The sequence below is a fragment of the Aythya ferina genome (genome assembly GCF_964211825.1).
Source record: "Aythya ferina genome assembly, contig: HAP1_SCAFFOLD_37, whole genome shotgun sequence".
Classification (NCBI taxonomy): domain Eukaryota; kingdom Metazoa; phylum Chordata; class Aves; order Anseriformes; family Anatidae; genus Aythya; species Aythya ferina.
The window spans coordinates 164,786-187,047 of record NW_028181461.1 but is presented as its reverse complement, the minus strand read 5'-3'; the positions used below and the strand labels follow the sequence as shown (position 1 = coordinate 187,047).

Here is a 22,262-nt window from a genome sequence, read left to right as displayed (position 1 = left end):
CGGTCTATGCCCTGGGCCAGGCTGCTGCTGGAGAGGGGACGGGCCCCATGTGGCTGATGGAGTGCAGGGGGACGGAGCTGTCTCTGCAGGACTGCTGGGCCCAGCCAGGGGACAGCGGTGCCTGCCAGCATAAGGCAGATGCGGCTGTGCATTGCTCAGGTGAGCAGTGGGGCTGGGAGACATGGCTGGGGGCTTGGCAAGGAGCTGGCTTGGGTGTCTGCCCTGCTGGATCCTGGCATGGCCCCGCTGCTGGTCTGAGCAAGGGTGTTTCTGCAGAGTGGGGGGCTGGTGTTGGGTGGGGAGCAGCCTCTGTGGGGCTGGATGTGCCAGCACATCCCCTGGGCTGCCTGCACTGTCCTGTGAGCAGCCCAGAGCAGTGGTGCTGGGCCCTGTCCCTGCCACCCTGCCCAGCCCCACAGGAGGGACAATTCAGGTGGCAAATTTTGGGGTCATTTGCCAGAGAGGCTGCCTGGTGCCACAGCCCCAGCCTCTCAGCCCAGCTCTCCTTCTGCTCCCCTGCAGCTGCACCCAAGACAGCAACATCCCCCCCACAAGCAGGTAAGCTGTCCTTCCCCTGGGGCTGGGTCTGTCCATGTTCACGCTGTGACCCATAGCCAAGGGAAGGGGCTCCCTGTTGGGCTGTGAGACTCCCAGAAAACCAAAGCAGCTGGGAGAAGTCTGTGATGTACCCAGCAGGGTGGGACCTGCGCCATCACCCAGCCCTGTGCCCCCCAGCCCCTGCTGCCTTGTGTGGTCAGGAGTGACATGTCCTGCCTCCAACCTCTCCCTTGTCTGATGCTGCCTCTGCCATGTTCCTGCCCATGCAGATCCCCCACGGAGCCGTCCGACCACCAGCAGTGAGAGACTCTCAATGCCTGTTGTCATCTGCATCATCCTGGGGACCCTCCTCTGCCTGCTCCTGGCCCTCCTGGCTGGGCAGGTGCGAAGCGCCAGGGCTCAGCGCAGAGGTGGGTCCTTCCCCAGTGGTCCTGGGGGGGAGATGCCTCCTGGCAGGGCTGGGCGTGCTGGGGGTGTTGGTGTTCTGGGGCACAGAAACAGAGCTGTGTGCTGCCTCCTGCCCCATGTGCTGCCCCACTGCCTGACAGACCATGGGGCACCAACATCAAGGGGAGGAGAGAGCCCAGACCCTGGGGCATCAGTTCTGGGGTGAGAAGAGAAATGTGAGAGCTGGGCTGGGTGAGATGAGGAGGATGCACTGCTGGCAGTGCTCTGGGCAGGTCTGGCAGGAGGAGCATGGGGCAGTGGAGTCCATCACCGTGGTGTCAGCCACCCCCCAGCAGAGCACGGGCTGTGCTATTGATGTGTGGGGCAGAGATGGAGCAGCTCCATGGGAAGAGGAAATGATGGTATTGGTGCAGGGTCTGCATTGGGACATGACCAAGGGAAAAAAGGGGCACAAGGGCTGTCTCCAGAGGGATGGTGCGAGGCTGACTATGTCCCAGACCATCTCCATGGGGATGCTGCCCTCCCTGGGGATGTGGCCTCAGTGCCAACACAACACAGTGGTGCTGTACTGTGGGGACAGCCCTGTGCTGGCCTAGGGAATGGGGCTGAGGGAACCCAGTGGGGTCCTGTCCCTCTCTGCCTATCCCCAGACCTGCCCTGCCTCTGTCCCCAGGCTCTGGGAGAGCTGGGGAGCCCTTCCCTGAGGCCGTGTATGAGGAGATCGCTTACAGCCTGGCGTGGGAGAAGCAGGTGAGGTTCAGTCTCTCAGGTGGGTATATGTATCTGGAGGAGCACTTTCTCCCTGCCCCAGACCAGGGCTGTGCCCTGCGGTTCCTGCCCATGGTCCCCAATATCGCTGGGCTGTGGGGATTTTGGGAGAGCATCCAGGTGCTGGCCCCCACAGAGGAGCTTCCTCCACACCAGCTCTGCTCATCCCAGAGGGGACAGCCCCTCTCTGCTTGTCCCTGCACCTTATTGAGAGACAAGTGCTAAGCAAAGGGCTGTCCCAGGGCAGCTCTGGGAACCTCTCTGGAAGTGCCTTGTCCCAAGGGAACTGGTCTCTTCTCCATGCACCCCCAGCTCTGTGGGTGCCCATCCCCAGCAGTGCTGACCACCAGTCAGGGCAGCAGGGCTCATCCCACAGCACCCACTGCAGCTCTCTGCAGCCTCCTTTTCAGAGGGGTCCCTGACCCAGCTGCAGCCCTACCCCAGGCACATGAGGAGGAGGATGATCTGGGGCCACACCCAGGGATAAGAGGTGTGGAGGGGAGGAAGGGCTCCATTTCTCCTCCCTGCAGACAGACCAGATGGACAGCAGTGCCACCGAGTGTTATCATCAGAGCTGGAAGCATGAAGGCTCTGCTGTGACCCTGACACCAGCAGCATGTCAGCCCTGTGTCCCCACACACCCTCCCATCCTCTGCTCTGCAGAACATCTCTTCTCATTGCCACCACCTTCCCTCTCCTTTCAGATGTCCCTGTCCTGCCCGGATGTGACCCAGCAGATGGCTATGATGATGCTGGGGAGGTTTCTGACCCTGGGGAGGATCCTGTCCCTGGGCAGGGGGACTGGGAAGTGCCCAGGACACCAGAGGAAGGAGCTGGGCCCAGGGATGCAGTCACAGGTGAGAGGGCAATGCAGCACTGCCACTTCCTAGGTGCCAACCCCAGGCCTAGGAGAATCCATGGCATATTGAAAGCCTGACCATCCATGGAGAACCTGTCCTTGGAGATTTTGTGGGGGCTGGGAGAATGGGCCGAGTGTCTCAGGCTGGTGAGGACGAGGAAGGTGATAAACAGCCCCGAGGGGCACCCCACAGGCCCCACCACAGCAGCCTGCCTTGATGCTTACAGGGGGAAGCCTGCGCTCCCAGAGAAGTGCTGGGGTCCCTGGAGCTGAGGGAGACACCTTGTCACCTTTCCTGGGCACCACGGGCTATGACGATGTTGAAGAGGTGTCTCTGGCGTGTCCCCACAAGGACACGCAGGATGTGACACCACAGCTGCGTGCACAAGAGTTCCAGAGCCCCAGGCCAGCAGAGCCCAGCCCTGCTGAGCAGCTGGGTGCAGCTGGGAGGGAGGAGAGCTCAGTGCCACTGGGAGAGCCGTGAGTGCCAGGGAACGGTCTTCCTTTTCCAGCAGTCAGCAGACACACATGGGTATTCCCTCTCTTGGTATTCCCCTCTTTTTATGCTGTGAGTCAGTATTTCTTCATATTAAAACCCTCTGGGGGCTTTCCCTAGAACCCTTGCTTCCCTGCCCAGGTGTTGGGGTGTCTCCCTGAGGCTGATGGAGATGCACTGGTGGGGAAGGGGCACATCTTGGGGCCAGCAGGATCAGGGTCTGGCTATGGGGTTGCCAGAACCCCTTGTCCTTGGACACTATTCCTTCTGACAGACATTTCCATCCTGCCAGCCACAGGCAGTTTCCAACCAAAGTGGCTCTGTGTGAAACCCCATAATGGGGGGCACCTTCTGCTCAGCACCCATGGGCACAGAAACCTCTCCTGCAGGAGCTGAGTGGGGAGAAGGCTTGGACCTTTGGGCAGGACATGGTGTTCAAACTGCTCTTCCTGCTTCTGCTATTGGGTTCCCACCACCCTCCAGCTTTTCCCCAGCAGCCTCCTCTGCTGCAGCCTGGGAGTTGCTTTTGATAGTGGAGTGGTAGGCTGCAGGGAGTGCTGGATGGTCTGGAACACCTATTTGATCTGTTTCGGTGAGCTGTCCTGGCTATGTCAGGGACACCTTCCTCTAAATCAGGCTGCTCAAAGCCCCATCCCACCTGGCTTTGAACACTTCCAGCGATGGGGCACTACCCCATAACTTCTCTGGACAACCTGTTCCAGTGACTCACCACCCTCAGAGTAATGAATTTCTTTTGAATACCTAACCTAAATCTATCCTTTTTCAGTTTAAAGCCATTACTCTTTGTTCTGTCACAATATTCCCTTATAAATTTCTCTCCAGCTTTCCTGTAGGCCCCTTTTAGCTACTGGAAGGTTGCTGTAAGATCTGCCAGAGCCTTCTCTTCTCAGTTTTCCAATTCTCCCCAGCCTCTTTTCATATGATGGGTGCCCCTCTGACCATTTTTGTGGCCCTCCTCTGGATTTGCTCCAACAGGTCCATGTTCTTCTTCTGAAGCCCCAGAGCTGAACGCAGTACATTAAGTGGGGTCTCAAAGGAGCAGAAGAAAGAGTGAGAATCACTTCCTCTGACCCATTGTTTGTAGTTCTCTTGATGCAGCCTGGAATTTTGCATTCAGGGCTGCAAGTGCATATTGCCATCTCATGTTGACTTTTTTCAACTACCAACACCCCCAGAACCCTCTCCACACAGCTGCTCTCAGTGCATTCTCCATCCAGGTTGTATTTATGCGCAGCATTGTTACAGCCCATGTGTGGGACTATGCACTCGGTCTTGTTGAACTTCATGAGGTTCTCACAGGCCCAGCTCTCCAGCCTGTCAGTGCCCCTCTGGAGACATCCCTTCCCTCCAGTGTGTCAACCTCACCACACATCTTGGTGTCATTGGCAAACTTGCTGAGGCTACATTTGATCCCACTGTCAATGTCACCAACAAAGATGTTAAACAGTTTGGGTCCCAATACTAGCCCCTGAAGAACACTGCTCTCTACTGATCTCCACTTGGACACTGAGCCATTGACCACAACTCTTTGAGTGCAACCTTCCAGACAATTCCTCATATCCACAGAGTGGTCCATCTGTCAGATCCTTGTCTCTCCAATTTAGAGACAAGGATGTCACGTGGGATGTGTCAAATGCTTTGCATAATTCCAAGATATGAAGTACATTGCTCTTCCTTTATACACAAACACTGTAATCCCACTCCAGAAGGCCACCAGATATGTCAGGAACTATCTGTCCTTAATGAAGCCATGTTGGCTGTTGCTATTCACCTCTTTGTTTTTCATGCACCTTAGCAGAGTTTCCAGGAGGATCTGTTCCATGATCTTGCTAGGCACTGAGGTGGGACTGGCTGGCCTGTGGTTCCCTGGGCATGCATTTTTTTCCCTTTTTAAAAGTGGGGATTATGTTTTACCTTTTCCAGTCAGTAGCAACTTCACCAGCCATTTATGACTTATCAACTATGATGAATAATGGCTTTGCAAATTAATCTGCCAGTTTCCACAGGACTCTGGGATTCATCTCACCTGATTCTATGGATTTGTGCCCCTTCAGATTCCTTAGATGCTCTTGAACCTGATCTACAGTTGGTGGTTCATCATTCTAATGAGGCATGCGGATGCATGCTTCAATGTCTCTGTATTCCTCCCAGGTTACTTGCCCTTGCTTCCACTCTCTGTAGGCTCCTTTTGGCTTCCTTTTTGTGTTTGAGTTTGAGCAGCATCTCCTTGTTCAGCCATGCAGGCTTTCTGGCCTTTTCACCTGACTTCCTCTTTGCTTGGATGCATCACTCCTGAGCTTGGAGGAGGTGATCAGACTTGGTGGAGGGGACTTCACTAGATGATTTTTCAAGGTCCCTTCCAATCCCTATCATTGTGTGAGTCTCTCATTCTATGAACTTTGAAGAATAGCCAGCTTTCCTGGCACTGGATAGTTCAGAGTAAATGAACTCCATCCAAATGAACTCCAAACGAACTGAGATCAACCAGGCCCAGTATACTGGACAAAACCTTTGTAGTTGGAAAGGATGGTTGAAATAGACAGCCTGATCCTTCAGGGATGATGGGTCTGGAGCAAGGCAGTGGGTGTCCCTGTCTCAGTCCAAGAACACGTAAGGCAAGGAGAGAAGACTTGAGATGCACCCAGAGGAGCACAGCTGGAGATGGGGAGTAAAAAGCCTCAGCTCTTCTGAGACAGCGGGGTCTTGTTGGAGTCTGAAGGGAGCAGAGAAATTCACACGTCCTTCCAAACAGGATTCCTCTTTCCAGCATGGGAGGTGCACAGGGGGTCTCTTCTGTTAGCCAAGGGCAGCAAGTGTCCATGACTCCTCCCAGCACTGTTCGACTTCTATTGCAGGAGAAGCATTTCTCTGCCTCTGCCCTAGCTGGAAAGGCAGGACAGAGAGGCACAGTGGACTTTTTTTTTTTTCTTGCTGCTGCTGCTAAGGACAAGAGATATGCATCCCGATCTATCTTGGGAGCCTCACACTGAAATGCAGATGAACAGGGTCCATGTCACACTGAAATGTAGGTCCATATCCAAACTTGATAGGTGAACTTCTCAATTTGGTGTTGACATTCAAGGAAGAGGCTGCTTTTTAGTCAGTAGCTAGTAAGGAAGTGAACATCAGCTGTCACAGTCCATGTCTTTTCTACCTCCTGCTGCCATTTCCTGAAGGCGGCAGTCACCCTGAAGGCCTATGCCATGCTTTTCTGATCCATGAAAAGGCTTCAGATAACCAAAGACATCATAAATGGACACAGAAAATAATGTCCAGGCTATACCATCTATTTTTATTCACAGACTCTCATCTGCATGGTATCTCTCCTCCAGAGCTGGACCTCCACCATGGGTTGCATCAGCTCAGTACTTTGCAAACTTGTTTGTACATGTTACACCTGGACCATTTACCAAGGTGGGGTTGGAGAGAAGTTCCTTTTTTCTTCATGCCTCCGACCTGAATGTATCCTCTGGAGAAAATCTCAGCTGGTGAGCTACAGGCCTAAGCAAATTTTTATCTCTCCAGAAACCTTCAGAGAAATATCCCCATTGGTGTTCATCCAGCAAAGATCTGCATGGGTTGTGTTTGTTGAAACTTGAGAAGCAGACAGTCCTAAACTTGTGATCTCTGGTGGGCTAAAGCAGCCCTGTGTTTGAATTGTCCTCTATGTTGAGAAGGAATGCTGCCAGCTGCCACTGAGCAACCCAGGTTCTTTGCAAGGAAGCATATATGTATTTATACATAAAAAGGATCTACTAGATTATGTTCTATTCGTTGATATTCCTCATCAGACAAGGGAAGAGCTACCAATGTCATCTACGTGGACTTCTGTAAGGCTTTGGTATGGTCTGCAACATTTCACTCACTAAACTAGAGGAATATGGGTTTGCTGGAATGACTGGTAGGTGGAGAAAATAATTGCCTAGATGGTCATGTCCAAAGAGTTATATCCAAACAGGAATAAACAAACAGGAAATGTGTAAGGAGTGATATTCCTCAGAAGTCTGTGCTGGGACCTATACTGTTAATATCTTCATTAACAAAATGGAGAGTGATATTGAGTACACCCTAAGGTAGTTTGCTGGTAAACTTGGTATGCTAGTGGGAGGAGATGTCATCCAAAAAGGCCTGGGCAGACTTGAGAGGTATAACAAAGTCAAACTTCTTGAGGTTCAACAAGGAGAAGTGTAAGGTGCTGCACCCAGATCAGTGAAAATCTAAATATCAATATAGATTTGGGGATGAATGGATTGAAAGCAGCCTTACAGAGAACAGCTTGGGATTATTGGTGTTTGAAGAATTGGATTTGAGCTGGCAGGGTGCACTTGCAGCTGAGAAAGCCAATAATATCCTGGGCTTCATGGAAAAAAGAGAGAACAGCAGGTTAAGGGAGGTGATTGCCCCCTCTACTCTACTCTTCTGGGATCCCACCTACAGTACTGCATCCAGTTTTGGGGCACCCAGTGCAAGAGAGATATAGACCTATTCGAGTGGCTACAGTGGAGGGCAGTGATCAGAGCTCTGCTACAAAGAAAGGCTGAAAGTGGTGGGGTTGATCAACCTGGAGAAGAGAAGGTCCAGAGAGACCTTATTGCTACCTTTCAATACTTCAAGGGGGCTTAAAAGAATGAGATTTTATTTTATTTTATTTTATTTTATTTTATTTTATTTTATTTTATTTTATTTTATTTTTAATCAGGGCCTGTAGTGACAGGAAAAGGGGTCATGCTTTTGAACTGATAAGGTGTAGATTTAGACTGGACATGAAAAAGAAAGATTTTAGGATGAGAGTACTGTGACACTGGAAGAGGTTCCCAGAGAAGTTGTGAATGCCCAATTGTTGGAAGTGTTAGAAGTCAGGTTGGAAAGACCTTTCATCAACCTGATGTAGTGAGAGATGTCCCTGCACATGGCAGAGGGATTGGACGAGATGATCCTAGAGCCCTGTTCCAGACCAAATAATTTATAGATTGTATCAATATTTGATTGCAAGATTATCTGACTATCATGCTATGATCAAGTTGCTGTTTTAAGCTTCAGGGAGTTCAAAGATTCATGTTGCTTTATGTATTCCAATACTGTCTTTATGGAGCTTTTTAACTGAGTTTTTAGATAAACTTTCATGTCTACTGACTGAAAAAAGTGATGTAAGACTCTCCCTTGTGGACTGTGAGTTTTGGATAAAGCCTGGACCTAACATACACTTAAGGAACAAGCTTTATTGATTATTGAGCTTTATCATACTTTAGTTTCGTTTGTTTGCAAGTAAGAATTATCCTTCTCTACCTGTGTGCAGCCTGTTCTCTAAGGAAAGCAGGAGGGAGTTGGGACAAAGGAACTACAGGGTGCAACTGCAGACTTCAGTGGAGAAGTCTGATGTCAGGAGAAGTGACGCAAGTCCTAAGGGGCCAATGATAGAAATGGTGTGAACCTGGGAGGTGAGGAGCAAAGATGTCCATAGAGGGTCAGGCTTCTCCTACCTGTCCAGACCTCCTTAAGAGAATCTCATGGCTTTCTGTATTCTAATAAGCCCCAAGGTGCCAAGTTCATCAACTTAATCTCCTGAGAGAAGACTGATGAAATCTCTCAGAAAGACAAAGTTAGAAGCCAAACCCTAAAGACTTCAGTGCTTCAAAGCACTGATTGGTCCCACTGACGTCCATTACTGTCCAAGCCCCAAGGACTCCTTAGAACAGGTAATTGGAGGCTATGATTGCAGGTAAGCCAAGGTAAAGGTGGCTCTGAGGTTGAGAAAATCCTGTGTTTGTTTCATCAAGCAGAAAATACAAGCCCTGCTGCCAGCTCTGGACAGATAGTTCCTGTCCCTCATGTGGGGCTCCAGGCTCTTCTACAGGCAGTGGGATGTGGGGTATTCAGTGCCAAGTGAAAGACAGTGGTGTGACATCTCCTGGTCTCCCTTGGGAGGTGTACCCCTCTCCTCTTCAGAACCTTCCCTTTCTGATAGCCAGACCCCTCTAATCTCCACCAAATCTCCCACCTCTATTCACCTAGCTTTCCACTGTCCTCCCGAAATGTGTCAGCCTGTCTGGGGTAGCTTTCTGATGGCCTTTATGACCTCAGAGGCTCTGCTTCCATGCTGTTGGCCAGCCAGGGGCTGAGATAGAAGCGACCTAACAGCCAGCATCCACAGGGCTACAAGGAGCTGTTGTGCTCATGAGGCCTCTTCCCAGCCCAGTGAGGGGGCTGTGCTGTGCAGAGCCATGGGGGCACTCAGCAGGTCCGTGCTAGTCAGGCTTGGAAGGCAGAACCAGCTGGTGGGGGGCACTGCCACTGACTGCCTCCCACACAAGTGGTTCTTTGGCCATGGAGGGTACACAGAGATAGCCAGCCTCCTTCAGAGTCAGAGGCTCATGGAATAGCCTGAGATGGAAGGGGCCCACAAGGATCATTGAGTCATACCAATTTCCAATGTTGAGAGATGGGGTGGTTCACTGTATTCAGTGTATAAAATTTCACCAGAGGTATAACAACTAATTCAACAGACAGATTTTCCTATACCTGCTATGTTACTTGGAGTTGCAGAGCTCTCCTTTCCCTGTTTCCACTTTATTTCTGGGTCACTTTATAACCTTGGACACACTCAGGCTCTACGGGCTCCTAACTCTATTGACTTCCTGGCACACATTAACCGGAGACCATCCCCTGGTCTCTCCTGACAACTCCTGCTACCCTCCAGAAAGACAGTTGCCTGCTATCAGCCCTGATATATGCTGTGGATACAGGCCAGTGAAGTCACCATCTTTATGGGTGCTGGGCACCAACAGGCAACACTAGAATCAACTCTCTCCACCTAAAAGTTTATCCTGGGACTCTGATCTCATTTGCTTGAGTCCACAAAGAAACAAGCAAAGCAAGGAGCCTCATTAGAGTCTATTCCTTTGCAATATCCATGACAGCAGCTCTGGGAGAAGAGCTGAGCCTTCAGACACTGCCCTCAGCAGATCCCCTTTTAAGCTGGAGATGCTGGTGTGGAGCCAGCTCTGTTACAGAAGTGCCCCTGGCCTGTCCCTGCCTGTGGACACAGGACTGCCCCACAGCAGCACGGTGAGCAAGGGACAAGAACAATCAGATGTCACAGCAACACAAGAGCTCTGAAGGAGAGCATGGGAGGTGAAAGAGAGAAGATAAGGAAGACCAAGCCCTGGGGCTCACTGGCAGTGCTGCTGTGCCAGGATTCTTTCCCCCAACACCTCTGCACACAGCCTAGTGCCCCTGCAGCTCCACCATAGGTCTTAGAGAAAGTATCTCAGACAAGCACATCACGGCAGGATCCTTTTTTATTTAAATACACAGAAAGCCTTTCCCTTACAAAGACTGGAGTCACACGAGACAGGTACATACAAAGAAGGAAGGAGAAGTACAATGACTTATTTTTTTTTCTGTGGAAAAAGCTATGAGAAGTAAAGCAAAGAAATAATAACAATACTTTAAAAAAAAAAAAAAAAAAAAAAAAGTGTCTGTTCTGAAATACATTAGGAAGATAAGCAGTTTATTCTTTCTGGAAAAGCTCCAGTCATTACTTTCCACACTGCATCCTTCAGCTCCTGGTTCCTCATGCTGTAGATGAGGGGGTTCACTGCTGGAGGCAACACAGAGTACAGAACTGCCAGAAAAAGATTCAGGGATGAAGAGGACATGGAGGGGGGCTTCATATAAGAAAATGTGCCAGTACTTATGAACAGCGAAACAACAGCCAGGTGAGGGAGGCACGTGGAAAAGGCTTTGTGCCGGCCCTGCTCAGAAGGCATCCTCAGCACAACTCTGAAGATCTGCACATAGGACAGCACAAGGAAAACAAAACACCCAAATGCTAAACAGATACTAAATACAAGAAGCCCAACTTCTCTGAGGTATACATCTGAGCAGGAGAGCTGGAGGATCCGGGGAATTTCACAGAAGAACTGGTCTAGGGCATTGCCTTGGCAGAGGGGGAGGGAAAAGGTATTGGCAGTGTGCAGTACTGCATAGAGAAAAGTGCTGCCCCATGTAACCACTGCCATGTTTACACAAGTTCTGTTGGCCATTATTGTCCTGTAATGCAGGGGTTTGCAGATGGCAATGTAGCGGTCATAGGCCATGATGGTGAGAAGATAAAACTCTGCTGAGATGAAAAAGAAAAAGAAAAAGACCTGAGCAGTACATTCCAAGTAAGAAATGGCCCTGGTGTCCCACAGGGAATTGGCCATGGCTTTGGGAACAGTGGTAGTAATAGTGCCCAGGTCAAGGAGGGCAAGGTTGAGGAGGAAGAAGTACATGGGGGTGTGGAGGCGGTGGTCGCAGGCTATGGCTGTGAGGATGAGGCCGTTGCCCAGGAGGGCAGCCAGGTAGATGCCCAGGAAGAGCCCGAAGTGCAGGAGCTGCAGCTCGCGTGTGTCTGCGAATGGCAGGAGGAGGAACTCAGTGGGGAAGCTCCTGTTGGACATTTGCTGCCTCAGGGCATGCTTGGCTCTCCATGGAGGAAAAGACAATGACAAGTTAGGCAGATTTCCCTGAGAAAAATGTACTCTTTCTCTCACAGAACTCACCATTCCCTGAGATGAAGGAGTAATGACCTCATTCTCCAACCGTCCCAACCAAATGACAGTGTCTTGACTTTTTCAAATGGAGCTTGGGCACCTTGTTCCCAAGAAGACACCCTCAGGGCAGGGCACCAGCAATCTGTGTGAGAACAGAAGCTTACACACACCTGCACCCCAGACAAAGAAAGTAGGAAAACCACACACAGGTGGAGAAATAAGAAAGAATACCACAATGCTCTAACTAGCTGACAGAGGGAAAGGCATATGGGTATGCAGGGAAGCCTTTACCTTATCGAGCTTACATGCCACCTATGGAAGTGTCATTGCAGGGCAGGTACTTTTAGCCTCACCTTTCTGTCAACTTGTAGGACACAGGCTCCTCTCCAATTTTGGAGATCCAGCTGAGGAAGAGGTGGCTCATGCCCTAAAGCCCCTGAGGACAGAGTCTGTGGTGGGTGGCAGAGGAGAGCAGGGGGTTGCTGCAGAGAAGGTGCCTGCACTGCAGGCCTGACAGGGAGTGCCTGAATCCCCCTCCTTTGGCGTTTCAGGCAAAGGAGTCTCTGCCTCCCTGCCCAGGTCTCTGCTGCCTGGAGCCATCCCTGCTGGCAGCTGCTTCCCTGTCACCACAACTCCTTCCTGCCATTGCTCACAGACCACATCCCACTTGCTGTGTGCTCATCTTTGCCCTGCATATACCTCCTGTCCCAGGGCAGTTTTCAGGAATATTTGCATAAGAAAACTCAAAAAAATGAACAATTCTCTTCAAGGATCTTTTACTCTCACCTTACTCATGAAGATTTCCTGCTGACTTTTCTTTGGTGTGCTGTGAAGCTCTGAGCACCCTGTCCCAGGCAGCAGCCTCTGGGCAGCAGGACCCTGCCCTGCCCTGCTCTGCCCTGCTCTGCTGGGTGGGTTCTCTCCACCTGCAGCTTCTCCCCACAGCACCCTGGGCAGCTCCCTGCGCAGGTTGAGTGCTGAGCCTGGCAGGTAGCAGAGGCCCTGCCCTGGCACACAGCCCCTGGGGCACAGCAGGGACCTTGCTCCACACCACAGTCCTGGGCACCCCTGCCTGCACCCCAGCTGCACAGCCTGTAGCCGACCCCATGAGGAGGAACCCTCATGTCCTGTCCCTCTGACAGCTTTGGCAGGTAATCCCTGCTCTGGAGTTTGTCATTCTCCTCTTATACAAAGAAACACTGGGAGTCCTCCTGAAAAATGCCATAGGCTGTGGGATGTGCCAGCAAATCTGGAGATGACACCAGGAACAACAGCTGCGTTGCCCTGCAGCCACAGACTTACCCTGTTCAGGGCTGTGAAGATTTCTTCCGCAGTGAGCTCTCAGCATCCCCCCTCCACACTGCCTTTAACATCTCCCTCCCTTCTCTCAGCCACCCTTGTCCCCAGGGTGCCCCCAGCCCTGCTGTGCTGTGCAGAGGAGCTGCTCCTGGACAGAGCTGTCTCTCTGCAGTGCTGCCCGCTTGCCAGGAGCTCCCATTGGGCCCAGGAGCCCAGCTCAGCTCAGCAGCACAGGGAGCTCTTCCCCTGGGCGTCCAGAGGAATCAACTTTGAAACAGGCTGAATCAGTCACTCGTGCTCCCTCCCTCTACTCAGTAAGAAAACTCATTTCTAGCACTGTTGTTCCTCATATCTGAAAAAGTATGAGGTCCAAGAATCACCTTCTGTGTCCTCATTTCAGGGAGGACACCCATGCAATGCCATCAGAGATCTCCCTGCAGCCTTTCTATGGGAAGCCAAGCCCACCTCTCTATGGGCCTATCAGGTACTTGAGAAGAGGGCATCACACAAGAACCATGCCAGCCAGGTGGAGGCCTCTGGAGGCCTCTTCTCAGTATCCTCAGGAGCACTGGGTGCAGGGGATGCCCTGCACCCTCCCTCAGGTACTCTCCCTAACCAGCTCAAGCTTTAGAAGGCCTCCCACATGTCTGGACTCACATTTCCCTGTGGAATCTTGACCTCCTCCAGAGAATCCTGTAGGAAATGGCCACCTCCATGTGGTCATTAACAAGACCTTAATGTATATTTTAGAAAAATTTTGAGAACTCTGAATAGAAGATCTCTCTGTGGTGTCATGACGTGGCATTGTTTTATGCAGTTCGTTTCCTAGGGGATATTACCCTCAAAGGGAAGGGAGATGAAGATCAATTTCAGCCTTGGCAGTCACGATCCTGAAAGGCTGGATTTGTAGGTATCAAAAGGAGTAAGAAAAGAGACAGAAGACAGCAGATGGCAGACCTCAGAGGGGCATATTTGTGCCTTTTCAGGGGGCTGTTAGAGGGGATCTCATAGCAGCCCTGGAAGGCAGAAAAGCTCATTGCCAGAGGGGCTGCTTCCAAGCATTCGGAGAGGGCAATAAGCTTCACTATCTTTGAAAGGTCATGAAGGTGGAGCGGACTCCCTGAGGACACCAGTGCTTTCAAGTCCACATCCTTTTTCTGTTGTGGAGCCCAGAACTGTGTACAGTAAACAAGGGGAGGCCAGACCAATGCTAAATATAGAAGAAGATTCACCTCTTTTGACCATTTGACTGTGCTGTGTTTAATGCATCCCAAGATGTGGTTTGCCTTCTCTGCTACCAAGGCGCCCTGCTGGCTGATAATGAGCCTGCTATCATCCAGTGCCCCCAGATCCCTTTCTGCTGAGCTGTTCTCTAATCACCTGTCTCCCAGACTGTGCTGGACCTGTGTCCATCATTACTTCATCCTAGGTGCAGAATCTGACATTGTCTCTCTGGTTGTCTTTGTCATTGTCTTTGGTTGAACTTCATGCCATTGCCAATCACCCAATGCTCCGCTCTATCTTGATCAATCTGCAAGGCCTCTCATCCCTTCAGGAAGTCAGCAGAACCTCCCAGTTCAGTGCCATCTTCAAACTTGCTGAGGATGCATTCCACTCCTGCATCCAGATGATGACTAAAACTGTTTCAGCAGGATTGTAACTGCAGAAAAATCCCAAGTGGTCTTTAGCTTACATTGGACAAAACAGAAGCCATCAGCAAAGCAGACCAATGACACCCTGGGCAGTATGAGTTGTACAAGTGATGATCTCTCTGTGCAAAAGACACTTTTTGCCCAAGACAGTTGCAGCTCACAGCTGTGGTATCTCAAGGCAACAATGACATCCACAGAAATATGAATCATCTAGGTTTGGAGTATGTAGCGTAACCTTAAAAATAATGCAGGAGGAATGTCATCCTTGGCAAAGATCACACCTTAGCAGAATGTCCTCCTCTCCAGCTGCCCAGCCTCCAACCACAGCCTCCTCACTGGAAAGAACAGCAGAAAAAGCAGAAAAGTCCTTCACTCAGTGGAAGTACCAATCAGCAACAACTAAGACATCAGTGTTTTATCAGCATTATTCTAATCCTAAATCCAAAACACAGCACCATACCAGCTTCTATGAAGAAAATTTGCACTATCCAGCCCCAACAAGGACACCAGAGTGAGCTGCCAGTTAAGAAACTGCCTTCGTGTTCTCTATGTAAAGCAAGTGTGAACTGAGGCAAACGGGGCTGAACTGTCCAGCTACAGAATTCAGTGGAGAAAACTCTGAGTTCTACCTGGTGGCTGAAAGTGTAGGTAGGTGAAGAGAGAAATGGGAGAGATGGAGGACAGTGATGAAGACTGCCCACAGAGTGTTTGACTTCAGGGGTCTGTATATCCATATGTATTCAGACTCCACTCAGAGATGCCCATGTCAACATGGATTGGAGATTGTTGATACCACTTAAATCTGTGAGCAGAAAATAAAATAAAATTGGGAACACAAGAAATCCATTCTTGTTTTTCATTCTTATTGAAATCTTCTCCCTTTGACTACATACCTGAAATCTCTCTAATCAAATAATCGAAGATAAAGGGAATTATGCATGGAGACTTGGCACATTTTAGGGAGTTTTGCACGTTGAAAAAGCCCTCTGGTGTCAAGTTCCTGAAATGTAGCTACTGAAAGACCAAACAAGCCTTCGAAGAAGTAAAAGACAGGAGCAAACCTTCAAGTTTCTGAGGCTGTTGGTGGACCACACTGAGAACCATGACTGAAGAATAAGAAAAATGACCAGACAAGGTGCCTCTCCTTGGGGTCACTGCACATGCACATCCTCCTTCTGCTGCTGCCTCAGCATCACACCTCCACCTATTTCACTTCAACATGAACCCCTGCTCTCCCCAGTATCTCAGCTCTACTTGTTTTTAAAACACTCACTGCTACACAATCACTCTGCTCTCCCTGCACTCCCCTGAGGCTCACAAACCCTGCCCTCTTCCCCTGTAGTAACAGGCCAGGATTTCAGGAAGTTCATGCGTCCTCCAGGCTCATGGACATTTCCTAGGGTCCATCCAAGTGTGGAGTGTTAATGGAGGGGAAGAGAGCCAGGCCAGCTCATGGGGCATGGCTGAGCACAGCTAGCCACAGCAATGGGCATTCCTCATCTCCTAAGCTGAAGCACACACACAAGATAGAAACATCTCTGTCATCATTAACTTGTGTTGCAGGGGCCTTCCTTTCTCCCACATTCACAGGAAAAACATTACCTTCCATCCACAGACACCAACTGCTTTCCATGCCAGAGCCCACACATGCTTGTAAGGACTTCCCAGACCGTCACTCATCTTCATGTTTCTCACTGCTATCCCCTGAACCTGTCTCCCAGCTCTACACACTGCAAATCATACCCTCTCAGGGCCCTCTGCACAAGAGACTTTTAGCTTCCTATCTCTTCCTGGTGCTCATTACAATCTTCCTGGTTCCCACTAGAGGTCCTGGTGAGACTGCTTTTCTACACCATGGCCTTTCTGACAAGTTTTTGTGACATTTTGGTGGGTTTATCTGATCACAGAGAAGGTGGTAACAGAAAAGCACACAAGAGATCACAACAGATGCTGAGACAAGTGCCGGTAAGACCTTTATGACCTTATCATAGGCCTGTGGCTTTAGAGCAAGGAGTCTCTCCTGAGAAGTGGATCCATCCCCTGCCATTCACTGCAGAGGGAAATCAACAGAGTCTATGCCACCTGAAGAGATGAAGGGCGACCTCTGCAAAAGCACCCTTCATCAGGTAGATACGTACTTAGAGATAGGGCTTCATGTCTCACATTGCAACCACTCATTTAATTGGCATTGCTCTGAGTGGATACCACAGAGGTAGTCTGCTTCATTGCAGGTGTTTAAATGTAGGAGATTCATGCTTTTATTCTGTAGGTATTGAGACTTTTAGGGAAATCAGAAAGACACATGAAGGATGATTGAAGGATTCTTGACAGAAGCCTCACCAGGTTTACATCTCAAGAAATGAGATGCCTGAGGGCAAGAGAAGGAAGCTTTGGGCACTGTCGTGGGATTTGGGAAGCTGAAGCATGTTCCCCTCTCCCCAGTACCCTTCCCTCCTCAGTGAGCTGTGTGAGAAACTCTGCCAACAAGTTCTGGACTCACAGGTGTGTCAGGGAGCTTGTGTCACACAGTGCTGTCCTGCCAGCTCAGGGTTGGAGCCTCCACTCAAGTCCAAACCATTTCAATTCACTCTACCCCCAGCTTCCCTCAGACACTGGCTAGTGTGTGACTCGACTGTCCTGGCTCTCCAGACAGCATGGGCAACAGTTTGATGCTTGAACTGGAACTTTTCCCCTTGCAGGGAATGTGAATTCAACATGCTCAAACCAGGAGGTCCAGAAAAACCAGCTTCCCATGTGGCCACTTAACAAATACGTCCCAGAGGCTGTGGGACTTACTTTTACTAACAGAGCAGTTGTGAATCAAGACAATACAGCCTCACCTGTTGTTCACCCTCTCTTTATACCTAGGCTCTCAGCATTTATGTAGTTCATCTGCTTTGACATTTTTAAATGGTATTTGGAAAATTATCTCAGAGTGTTTATGATTTCCTTCTTAACCTCAAAAAATATTCAGAATTGAAGTGTGATTCTACATATGGAGCAGTTTTGTACAATGTCTTCTCTAAGAGGGAAATATCTAAAACCACATTTGGAAGCAGCTGAAACCATGGGAGATGACAGTGTTGCTTCAGACAATATTTGTCATGGGTACATACCAAAAGGTTTTGAAGGTGAATAGGCAGGAAAAGAAAACAAAACCAGGAAAACTGCCCATGAAAATTGATCTCTCCAGAAGGAGGATGGAGCTGTACATAACATGAGGTGATACAAGTGGAATCAGCACATAGAGAAGACTTCTGTAGGTAAGGCTTTTCAAGTGATTAGGCTGACTTTTTATAGGTGAAGTACACAAGATTGGGCAGCATAGTGAAATGATATTAAAAGCTATCGTGGGCTAAAAGAGCACGAATGAGAGAAGTTTGGAGAGATTTGACTTGCAGAGGTTTGTGGTCGTCCTTTCAAGATTTGAGCTTGTTAAGCCTTGGAGTCAAGGCAAAATAAGGAAGTTCTCCAGAATGTTTTTGGAATTAGAGGCAGAGTCACTAAAAACAGGAAATATACTAGGTTATAAAGGAATTACTCCTTCTTCTTGATGATGATGAAGTAAAGCTCTTTAATTTCCTTCCCAACAGTGATTCTTAACTGATAAACTACCTATAGGTTCTCCTTATTTAGCCACTGGCTGTATTTAGACTCTGTTCTTTTTCTCTTACTGCCAACTCTTTGTTGACCTGTAAAGGTTACACTTCTAGAAAGTGTTGCTCCTAAATTCTTCCCGATCCACATATTTTTTCCATTTTGTGGGGAAGAGATGCAGGTGTAACATGAAGGTTGTTTATTATTTAGCCAAAGGACCCGGACAGGTTCCAGATTTGCACAAAACCACAAAGGAAGGCAACACTTTTATGTGGTGTACAGGGACACAACACCAATGTCCACGTTCCCAATACTTGAACACCTAACTGCATCAGAGAGCCTTGAAGCTCAGAGCTCCTTCATCTGCCTTACATTTCAAAATGTAACATGAAACTAACCAAGCCCCAAAGGGTGTTTAGATTCTCTTCACAGCCCAAAGATCTACATGGATCAGGAGACAAGTAAGGACACCTACAGAAGAATCACACTCCTCTGAACATAAAGTTTAGGTCCTCCCTGCAATCTCAGGCGGTATGGCATCCTGACTGCTGTGTTCATGGAAGTCATCAAATGCCTTGTCTCCACTTGTGTAATGGTGGCTTTGATGTCTGTCTCATCTCCAGACCGTCCATGAGTCAGCTGTCCTTGTCCTGCTCACTCCCAAAATCTTGTGTATCCCCAACCTCCTTGCTGTCAGGGCAACCAGAGAAGCAGAAAAGTCTTTGACTCTGTGTAAGCACTGCTCATCATCAACCAAAGCACTTGTGCATTATCACCACTATTTTCATCAAAAATCCAAGACAAGGAATTACTTGACCTCCTACCAAAAAATTATTATTATTATTATTATTATTATTATTAATAATAATAATAATAATAATAATAATAATAAACTCTATCCCAGCCAAAGCCAGGACACCAGAGTGAAGTTCCCAGGAGACGGTTTGCAGATGTTGCCTCTGCCAGACCATTTGCCCATGAAGAAGATTTGGGTCTCACCAGCTTTCCACTTGGGGGCAGCCTGCCTTTGTCCTGCCCAGTGGCTTCCCTGCAGCACACTAAAGAGGCCCAGTTTCCTCAGCCTCTCCACACAGCTCACTACGTTTGGGTCCCTGGCCCCATCAGTAAGGACATTCCCATCATGACCTTTCTGCTCTGTGTCTGTTGATGATCTGGTATCCACCCATCACTGAATCCCAGCCACATGAGCTGTCCAACATGCCTCAGCTGTGCTGTTCCCTTCAGTTGCATGAAGTGATGGCACATGAGGTTCCATCTGCTTTCTGCACCAGACTGAGGACATCAGTGCATGTTGGGGTTGCAGCAGCTCAGCTGTGGCACCAGGCTGAGAGCAGACTTGCAGGAGGAAAACCTGTAAGCAAGTGACCAAGAGGTCTGGTGTACAAAGACTGCTTCAGAGCAGAGACATGCTGGAGTGGATGGCAGTTGGCAATGTAAAGAGGTGCCCATGAAAAGAGCAAGTCCTGCTCTCCCTAAGGCCAGAGAAACAGGACTGGGTTGTGCAGTCTGAGCAGGAGGGGGCTTTGCCATGTTTGGTGTCTCTGCAGCTACTCACAGCCCATGGTGGTGAAGCCAATCTGAGGAGGGAAGAGGTAGTGTTGAAAAAATCCTTGCTTGTAGGCTGCTTGTGATACTTGCAAGCTGTGAACATCATTGGCTAGATCCATGATTATATGGATGGTCATGTAACGGGGAGAAAAGAAGTAGTAGGGCTGGAGAAAGAAGGTACATGAGTGGAGAACCCTGTGTGATGCACTTGATATTTGTTCATCTACTGGCTAGAGAAAGGCTAGACCTTTGGTCACCGCACTGGTGGGATTCAGTCACTGGCACAAAGGCATCAAATCTGTCTGAGATGCCCTGGGTAGCATCATCTATGGTTTTTATGTGTCCTCTTTAATATCTTCATCGATGATCTGGACGAGGGCATTGAGTGCACCCTCAGTAAGTTTGCAGATGACACCAAACTATGCGCGTGTGTCAATCTGCTTGAGGGTAGGAAGGCTCTGCAGGAGGATCTGGATAGGCTGCACCGATGGGCTGAGGTCAACTGCATGAAGTTTAACAAGGCCAAATGCGGGGTCCTGCACCTGGGGCGCAATAACCCCAAGCAGAGCTACAGGCTGGGAGATGAGTGGTTGGAGAGCTGCCAGGCAGAGAAGGACCTGGGAGTGATGGTGGATAGTCGGCTGAATATGAGCCAGCAGTGTGCTCAGGTGGCAAAGAAGGCCAACAGCATCCTTGCTTGCATAAGAAACAGTGTGGCCAGCAGGGCTAGGGAGGTGATCATCCCCCTGTACTCAGCTCTGGTGAGGCCGCAACTCGAGTACTGTGTTCAGTTTTGGGCCCCTCGCTACAAGAAGGACATTGAGGTGCTTGAGCGGGTGCAGAGAAGGGCAACGAAGCTGGTGAGGGGTCTGGAGAACAAGTCCTACGAGGAGCGGCTGAGGGAGCTGGGCTTGTTCAGCCCGGAGAAAAGGAGGCTCAGGGGCAACCTTATTGCTCTTTACAGATACCTTAAAGAAGGCTGTAGCGAGGTAGGGGTTGGTCTATTCTCCCACGTGCCTGGTGACAGGACGAGGGGGAATGGGCTTAAGTTGCGCCAGGGGAGTTTTAGGCTGGATGTTAGGAAGAATTTCTTTACTGAAAGGGTTGTGAGGCATTGGAACAGGCTGCCCAGGGAAGTGGTGGAGTCACCATCCCTGGAAGTCTTTAAAAGACGTTTAGATGTAGAGCTTAGGGATATGGTTTAGTGGGGACTGTTAGTGTTAGGTCAGAGGTTGGACTCGATGATCTTGAGGTCTCTTCCAACCTAGAAATTCTGTGATTCTGTGATTCTGTGATCTCCACCGAGGCAAGAGGACTGCCAACTCCCATGGGTTTGTGTCAGGCATGGAAGGAGATTGGCCCCCTATCAGCCCAGCCCTGCAAGCTCAGAAACAGATGCCTCAATTGACTCAGAAGAATCACTTCCCTCAGCCCACATAGGTTTAATCCCTGCCTGCTCCGTTCTGGGTGTCCTGCTTCAAAAGGGCCATGGATATTGCCAGGCAACATAGAAATCAACCAGCATGGCCACCTGCCTCTGGGCACCAAAACCAAGAGTGTGGGGGAGCAGGTGGTGTCTTCCTAGGTCCTGTTGGGGAAGGGGAAGGAGAGAAAAGGGGAGGACAGATCCTGCAGGCCACCAACTGGTTGTGCCACTGGTGTCGGCAGAGGGTTTCATTTCCTGTGAAAACATTTCCTTCCCGTGCATATAAACAAGTGCTTGGAAAAGAGGGGTTGCACCCTGCCTGTCACTTTGTGGGTGTCCAGTCTCATAATGGGGCAAGAATAGATGATTGCCATGCCAAACTCTTCTTTTGAATGAAGGAAAAAGACACCACTGGCAGAGCGGTGTCTCCCTAGTTGAGAAAAGAAAAATCAGTGACTGCTTCAGTCTGTTTCAAAGACAAATCCCCTGGAGGTCCAGGGACTTGTCAAGAGGTCCCTGTGCTGATGAGCTGGGCTGGGCTCCTGGGCCCAAGGGGAGCTCCTGGCAAGCACGCAGCACTGCAGAGAGACAGCTCTGCCCAGGAGCAGCTCCTCTGCACAGCGCAGCAGGGCTGGGGGCACTGCCTGCAGGGGACAAGGGCAGCTGAGAGAAGGGAGGGAGATGTTAAAGGCAGTGTGAAGGGGGGGAGGCTGAGAGCTCACAGTGGGAGAAATCTTCACAGCCTGGAACAGGGTAAGTCTTTGGCTGCAGGGCAGTGCAGCTGTTGTGCAGCCTCTGCCCTCAGGGGCTTTAGGGCATAAGCCACCTACTCCTCAGCTGGAACCTCCAGAATAGGAGAGGAGCCTGTGTCCTGAAATAGGATACACAACAAAGAGGCTAAGAGCACCCTGCTGTGTCATTTCTGTAGGTGGCATGCAAGCTTCATAAAGTAAAGGCTTCCCTGCATGCTCATCTGCCTTTCCCTCTGGAAGCATTGGTTGGAACATTGTGGTGTTCTTTCTTATTTCTCCACCCATGTGTGGTTCTCCTCTCTTTGTCTAGGGTACAGATC

General features: G+C 49.8%; 2 protein-coding genes across 2 annotated transcripts; one reads left to right on the top strand and one right to left on the bottom strand.

The window, feature by feature from the left end:
* Positions 1–525: 525 nt before the first annotated feature.
* LOC311428278 (antigen WC1.1-like) lies at positions 526–4,575 on the top strand (the record flags this gene model as incomplete). The annotated part of the gene is made up of 6 exons (XM_084539805.1): positions 526–558; positions 828–968; positions 1,640–1,735; positions 2,439–2,591; positions 2,821–2,957; positions 4,462–4,575. Exons 2-6 carry the CDS (start codon positions 872–874, stop codon positions 4,573–4,575), a joined length of 597 nt encoding a protein of 198 aa, XP_084395931.1. The 5' UTR covers positions 526–558; positions 828–871.
* Positions 4,576–10,603: 6,028 nt separating this feature from the next.
* Positions 10,604–11,554, bottom strand: LOC311428277 (olfactory receptor 14I1-like; the record flags this gene model as incomplete). The annotated part of the gene is made up of 1 exon (XM_084539804.1): positions 10,604–11,554. The coding sequence occupies one exon, from the start codon at positions 11,552–11,554 to the stop codon at positions 10,604–10,606; it is 951 nt and encodes a 316-aa protein (XP_084395930.1).
* Positions 11,555–22,262: the final 10,708 nt, after the last annotated feature.